The following is a 7893-nucleotide window of genomic DNA, read 5'->3' as shown; positions in this document are numbered from 1 at the left end:
GAGGAAGAGGAGGAAGAGGAGGAAGAGGAGGAAGAGGAATATGATAATGATGACGGTGCTTATAGCTATGATGAAGAAGATTATCTATATTAGTCCCTTGAGAGCAAGATCAAAGACAGAATAACCGTCAGCAGAAGGAACGCAGATGATACCAGAACATTGAGGAAAAAGGCTGTCCATCGGCCTAGTGAACCAGAGGCCATTGAAGCGTTTTCGCTATGATTTTCGCATTCAAGCCCTAAGCCGTCAAAAGCAACAGGAAGAGACTACACAAGACATTTCTTAGAGCAGTATATTCCGGTTCCTTTGCAGGAGTGCCAGTCGGAAATACCTGGCTGCTGTTGACAATTGTCAGTAGAACATATCTTCCCCCCTTTCGTTTACATATGTTGCTTCTCCGGCCACCAGGGTCTGCTTGAAGTTAACTTCCGGAATGCATGCATATGATATCACTGGCTAATGGTCATGATTGAGTTGGACGTAAAAGGAAGAGCTTCCACGGATACTATAAGTAGACAGTGTATCGCATGATACAGGTAGAGCACACACACACCCACTATCGTCAAGGCAAAACAAGTCAATTTCCGAGCCCAGAGGATAATTGCAACAAGCTTCTGATGTTCATCCATCTGTCTAAACAATGCGGAAATGCGATCTCACTCGCCCTTTCCCTGCCAGATTTACGCCCTTCAATGGTTGTAAAATCCGAGTTGGGCAGATGATAACACAACATGCCCAGGAAGAACTCTACAAGTATACGTCTGGGAGATGGATATACGTACCAAAATATTCCCAGGCCTGTTAGATATCAACCAACAGATTCCAGCTTCAACGAGCATGTACGACTAGCAGAAAGTCACCTTGAGTTCGACGCAAGGGCCCTTCGACAAGCCATTGCAACAGCATCTAACCGGTTCACTTCCGACATTGTCTCGTTTTACAGAACGGCAGAAGGTGGATTCGACCGGTTGTTCGAAGCGATGTTCAGTGACGGGCACTGTGTCATCGCTAGGCTCCCGTAACTAGCCATTATACCCAAGCACTACACAGTCGTGAGCGAGGTCGCGGCTTTGAACTATGTCCGGTTACATGGAATAAAAGCAAGCCCCCAAGTTTTACGCTTGGCCAACATCCAAGCTGTGCCCTGTTGGCGCAGAATATATTATCATCTAGGAGTTCGCCGGCAAACCTCTGGGGAAGACATGGTATACGATGACGCCAAAGCAGCAGCACGGGATCATGAAGCAAATCGTAAAGTGGGAAACACGGTTGATATCATCAAACATCCCTGCATCTGGTAGTCTATACTATCAGAAAGATATTCCTTCAGGGCAAAGTGTTGGGCTACCGTATTCCCGCAACCGTCGGTTCTGCATAGGACCAATGACGGTTTACGGTTGGTGGCACGGGGAAAGAGCGACATGGATATCGGTAGGGGGCCATGTAAGTAAAAACATTCATCGCCCGCTGCTCGGCAATTGTTCATTTCCCAAAAAGACATCGTCGAACGAGATATTTTGTGCAGTTGGCGAACGAGCGTTGAAGTGGACCAAAGCTTATGCGAAGCCTCGCTTTCCCTATGAATGCCTCTACAGGGAAATCTACAACTTTAGCCAGGTATCATCAGACACACGCATCAGGATCCTCACCGACTACCTGACCTTGTCGGCATTCCTTGGCTTCGAAAAACCAAGCCCGCTGGACCGGCCAGTGATTCAACATCCTCGTTCCCAACCCAGTACCATCCTGGTCTCAAAGGCGGATGAAATAGTTTAGCTAGATTAATCGATTGGCAGCGTTAGACAATTGTTTGCCTTGGACTTGCGGTTGGAATACCGAAACATTCCCAGAACTACAGGAGCCCAGAATCAGAAAGCCTCAGGCGGCTTCAAACTAATCTTCCGCAGGACTTCGACTTTCTGAGCCCGTCCGCGCAGGCATCTGTGCGGGAGACCATGCGGAGACGCATTGGGCATTTCCTTTACGCCGCACTCACGAAAAGATTGAATAAGGAGCATTACAGTGCGATATTTAATCAGTCTGTTATCTACACCTGCATGTTTACAGAAGTGAGGGTAGTCCATGGGAAGGAGATTCGATTACTCTGCAAGCAGAGATAATTCGAACCATGCAAACTGTTGAACCTCTTCTGGCTGTGAGAACTGCGCCAACAAACGAGTTCGGATGTGATCATCAACGGCGTGAACCTGGGTCTCTAATGCGGGCGAGTTCCATCGTGCTGATACGGGGCTTGGTGTGGGGTTGTTCAATTGGTTGCTTACTTGAACGGCTGAGCAGGGTGGACGGTGCCTTTTTGATGGTGCTGTTAGGCACGAAGGCGAGAGTGAGAGGGGGGTAATGTTAGTGAGCAGGGTGTTAAGAAGTAAGTGACCCTATGCGTTCATGATAAGAGTTTGGAATGCTAACGACGTACTGTAGTTCGTCGCCGTTTGTGCTATCGGAGACAGGCAGGCCAACTTAGAAGAGGATCCGGGACGAAACCCTGGCATTGCTGGAGGAGACAGTGCCGGATGCGAATTTGGAGCATGTATCTATGTCTTGATCTGGGTTGAGAGATGCAAGGGGTGTTACACGGCTGTCGGAAGCAATATAAAGATTGCGAGCGTGGGAACCTTTATTTTTCCATCTAAATAGAACAAATAAAGCATGATCGAAACAAACTCAACATATTGGCCCAGTTTATCATCCCCTTAACCCTTCAAGTTGCCAACAGTACGGTACTGCGCAGAGCTTTACCTACCGCGTCATTCTGACTCCATCTGTGTCCCTTGTACTCCACGCATAAGTCGATTTGTACTCCATTTGACGGGAACACTTAGGTAAAGCCACACAGCAGGCTTCCTTCTCAGACCAGGGAAGGGTGGCCCACAGACTTGTATCCATTAATCTAGTTGGTGGTCGCTGTAGATATGTAGGACAATCAATGTGCCCCTGCGCACAATTGCCCAGCTAGTGGACGCAAGTAGCTCAAGGTGGCCAAGCAGGCTAGCTACACTGTTACATTGTGTTACATTGCCCGAGAGCACGAAGCTGCCCTGGCCGTGCCACACGAAGAAATGATGGATATATTAAACCCCCTCACCGGCCTCAACTGTGATTTATCCTGGCAAAGACTTATCTTACTCCTCTCACCGTCCTCAAAAATCAAAACGGTTGATACCCAACGGCATTCGCTTCCAATTCCCTCAGCCACTCCACTACAAAAACGAACCACACGATGATGCTCCTCACCTCCCTCCTCGCCCTCGCCCTGACCCTCCTCCCCTCAACCACCGCCCAAGGCGTAACAATAAACTCCCCCTGCAGGGGCTCCGGGTACCAATGCATCCAGGGGAACCACGCGATTGCTTCCTGCGATGGTCGACAGTGGAAGCTTGCTGCTGAGTGCGGGAACATGTGTTGTGCTTTTGTTGCGGGTGCGCAGGCGCCTAATTGTGTTCGTTGTTAGGGGTCTAGCTTACAATAGATCCCTGGTAATTGGCAACATTGAGAGTGTGCATTATTCGCGACCAGAAGGTCAGGTTGACGAAGAATGAACGACAAGGGGGAAAAGATGGAGAAAGCCAGAAAGCTATGAAGTTAGGTCCCGTTGGGAGCGGTGTACAGCGTACATACATACAGAAAAGAACAGAAGACGAGGGATTAATTTGTCTACCAAGAGCTCATATGTTACGTAGTGAAAGCCCCGCGAATGCATTATTGATTGTGGAAGATGATAAGTAGCTAAGTAGTTCGTCATGACCTGTACCAGCGAAGTGAGGCAGCTCCAGGGAAGATTATAACCTATTCGTTGGTTAGCAAGCCTACATAGGGCTACGAGGGGAAATTCCATGCTAACTATGGATGCCCGATAGGTCGGTGCGCTACCCATACTTTATCTTCGTCAGAAATATGGTGGTGATTTGGCTGGGATGGCTAGCTTTATCTTGAAAGAGATCCTTAACAGGATGGGAATTTGATCTTAACGTCAGGCCTCTTCAGTAATCAGGCGGAAGCGCATTCGTTTCTCAAATTTATCTACTCAAGGTTGTTGACCTGACGGCTTTCGTGCATAGTTCTTCGCGGCAGCGGGAACGGGAGCGGAAGCGGCTGCAAGGGCGGGGTGGGGCAATGCAGGTGGGTCTAGCCCTAAGTCTACATTTCCAGGGTCAGCATGGTATTGAGAATGCGGTGGGCTATATATATACTGTGAAAGGAGGGGGAACTGTGAGGCTGGCTATCCTTTCGGCCAGGAAGATAGATAATGTTGATCCGTGACCTTGGAGGCTAGCCGTTTAAGGGAGTATTGACCTAAAGCTGGGAGGTCTTGGTATGTACGTATACCTAGGCGGCTATGCTTGTAGTTAAAGCACTACGATGTAGAATAATTATCTCTATTTATAGAACCAAAATAAAGCCTGGCGCATCCCCCATTGCAACCTCTTGCGAGACTGACCTGCACTGTTGCTATCGCGGACTTGGTGGCTCTTGAGCTACCTCCCAAAAACCCCTGGAGCTGTCATGGACTCTTGTGTAATTTGCGAAGAATCTAAACTCTGTTTTGTTGTGTAGATCATTGTACCTATAAGCCAAGAGCCCATCATGTTGGATTCGTGTCGGTAAACTTTGGCGCTTTTTGGGCGTAGTGCGCATGCTTGAACCTTTCACCGACACCTCTGGATCCCCCCATCATGAACCCCGCCAAACCTTCTGGCCACGTCTCTTTCTTCGTGCCGGTAGCTCTATCCAAGCTGACAGGGTTCAAGTGGGCCCTGGACAGGGTCCCAGTCTCGCTGTATCCCCCTATCAGGGCTGGGCCGATATCCATCACGCCAACTTTGCTTGGAATATCGTCATAGCTAACCAGGACAGGGCCGACCACCCCCCCTCTAGCCGGGGAGAGTAGCCAGGCTCTCCCCTCCTCTAACCTCCTCGCAGCAAATCACGGCAGGGCCGCCATGCCCCTGGTCAAGTCCAGAATGCTCATGAAGGGGAACCTGAAACCGGCTCGGGAACCGGTCGTTGACGTCGACCGTGATGGCGACGTGATAATTCATGGGTACCGAGCAGGAAAAGTAGAGATATTCCTATGAGAAAGAAGACAGGAGTATATACCTTCTGTATTTGGAAATGAAAACCAGGTATGAAGTGAGTCAGCTGGCAAAGTCGGGTGTAAAAGTAAAGAAGAAAGACCTCCCTAAACCCCGTGTACGGAAAGTGCACTTCTCTGACTCCGATTTCTGTTCTCATGTGGGCCGTCGCCCCCCTCATACATCTAATCGGCTACAGCTAAAGCTGACTGGAACCTACACTCATGTACGCGGCTACAGCTAGAGCTGGCCGCTTGATACACTCTATGCATAGATGCGCTTGGGTGTAGCGAATGAATAAGAGAATTTGACGATAGTATCCTGTTCTGTGCGTATATGTTAAACGTATGGTTTGATTTCATGAGATAGATGTTGTTTTTATCTCGAAGGGGACGGACCCACAGAAGAAGCGGGATCGCTGACTAAAGTATGAGCAATCACTGGTAACGCAACTTAATGGCGACAACACCTTGATATCAGGCCATGCGTGCAACAGTATATGTGTAGATGCGTAAAAACACTATTACACGCCGTAAGCGGTTCTAGACTGCGGCAACATCTGCGATATATCCAAATCCGCATACCCAAATCCGCATATCCGCGGATATGGATGTAATCTGACATCCAAATATCCGCAGCGATACGATATGGATAGTAGAAGGTATCCGCAATGCGGATTTGGATATTCTGTGGATATACAAACAAACCAAACATAGCTATATTCGTTACTGCATAATTTATGCATGTTTTATATATAATATATTGGTTTAAGGAGTGTATCAGAGTCACAGTTTGAACATGAGGATCTTAATATAAATAATATATAAAGCTATATCTAGGAGATTTCTAATCTAGTAGCTAACTATAGCTTGATAATCTTATAGTCTTCAAATCCTCTTGGAGCTTTTCGAGCTCTTTTAGTTCCCCGTGCTATTATCTTATTCTGTGGCAAGGGGGGCTCTATCTCGTTCTCTAGCTTATAGGGCTGTTATATATACTATTTATCTCTTAATCTATCTTTTCCTGTCCTTGAGTGTTATTATTTCCTTGTCTATTCCTGGATCTAAGTCTGAATATCACCAATACTATCCTCTTTATTATTACTAACAGGCTCAAGGTCTGCCTGTGGCTGAAGAGGAGCTCTCTCCTCTTGTATAGTAGTAACCTTGCTAGCTAGAAGATACTCTTTTATCAGTTCTAGCTGCTCTTGTTCCAGCTCAAACTTTGATATACACATCCATATTATTAAGTCTTTGATCGTGCAAGATTTAAGATGGCCGCGGCGGTAGTGACAGATATCACGAGTAGAGTTAAAAAGACGTTCAACACCAGCCCTACTAGCTAGGATATGTGGGATGCAGTTCACTGATGTGTCATCAAGTAGTTGTTGATGAAAGCTAGCTCGAAGCCGTGACGGCTAACGTAATCCACCATCGAGCGGGCACCACCACCGAGCGGGCACCCTATATTCGTTATTTCGAACAGAACTGAAGCTTTTCAACGACCACCCTAAGTATTACACATTAAGAATAGCTAGTTAACTAGTGGACCTATTTGAGCAACTAGTTCTATTATGACCTAATTGATTGCAGTCACTGCAGCGAGGTGCTGCCCGCTTTCGAGGAGGCTCACCATCCCCCTCCACCACTAGTTCAGCAAGTTCAGATGCTTTTTGAGCACGCTTTTGGCCTTCTGCGGTAGTTAAAATACCCCCTGAAGCTATATAGGTCTTTCTAGTCTCTCGCTTGCGCTTTTGGTAGCATTGGCTTCACGGACCTGCTTAATTTCATGTTCTAGAAGTAACGCATTCCCTATAGCAATTTGGTATCCTTTGATAACCTGATTAGACTGCGGCATATCCGCGGATATCAGATAGCAAATGCTATCCATATCGTATCCATGCGGATACCAGATACCTGAGTTGCTATCTTTATCCACATCCAAATCCATGCGGATACGATATGGATATCTTATTACTATCCGCATTAGCATAATTCTCGCTAGATTAACCCAATCTAGCCTGACACATGATGCATAATTTGCTGATTAAGATCAGTAATATAACGTAATCGGTAAGCGAGCGACGCGCGCAAGCGAGTGACGCACCTCCGCGCGTTTTGGCCGTGGTTGAAATACTCACCAAATTCAATCAGCAACCATGCCACCAAAAGTGCGTCAAAATCCAATATATTCTCTAGAACAAGAGGGGAGGATATTACTTGTAATCTCTGAATTAAAAAAACAGGAAAAATTATTTATACAAGAAGCGGCACGTGTTTATAATATCCCTGAACCTACCCTCCGGAGAAGACTAAGAGGCCATACCTTTTAATATAACGCACGCGCGAACTCACATAAGTTGACCCAAAATAAAGAAGAATCGCTTGTACGATAGATCCTCTCCCTGGATTAGCATGGTGCAGCTCCCTGGCCATCTTATATACGAGAAATGGCTGATATCTTACTGGCAAAGCGTGGGGAGACTCCTATCTAGACTGTTGGAGAGAAATGGGCCTACAACTTTATTTAATACCGGGATGAACTTAAGACTTGCTTTTCTTGCTAATATAACTATTAACGCGCGAAATGTGAGGATCCAAAGATAATCTCTGAGTGGTTCAACCGCGTACAAGTTACCAGGATGCAGTATGGGATTGCTGATAAGGATATCTATAATTTTGATAAGACTGGCTTTGCTATGGGCCTTGTAGCTACTACAAAGGTAGTTACAAGAGCTGAAATGATGGGCCGGCCGTTCCTTGTATAGCCAGGCAATCGCGAATGGGTTACTTCAATCGAGTAT

General features: G+C 46.8%; 1 protein-coding gene across 1 annotated transcript; it reads left to right on the top strand.

Annotated features, from left to right (window-relative positions):
• Positions 1–3238: 3238 nt before the first annotated feature.
• BDV17DRAFT_294212 (uncharacterized protein) lies at positions 3239–3557 on the top strand (the record flags this gene model as incomplete). The annotated part of the gene is made up of 2 exons (XM_073762788.1): positions 3239–3405; positions 3470–3557. The coding sequence occupies 2 exons, from the start codon at positions 3239–3241 to the stop codon at positions 3555–3557; spliced, it is 255 nt and encodes an 84-aa protein (XP_073612463.1).
• Positions 3558–7893: the final 4336 nt, after the last annotated feature.

Source organism: Aspergillus undulatus (assembly GCF_047715775.1).
Source record: "Aspergillus undulatus strain CBS 261.88 unplaced genomic scaffold BDV17scaffold_51, whole genome shotgun sequence".
Taxonomy (NCBI): domain Eukaryota; kingdom Fungi; phylum Ascomycota; class Eurotiomycetes; order Eurotiales; family Aspergillaceae; genus Aspergillus; species Aspergillus undulatus.
This window is presented reverse-complemented; position numbering and strand designations above follow the sequence as displayed.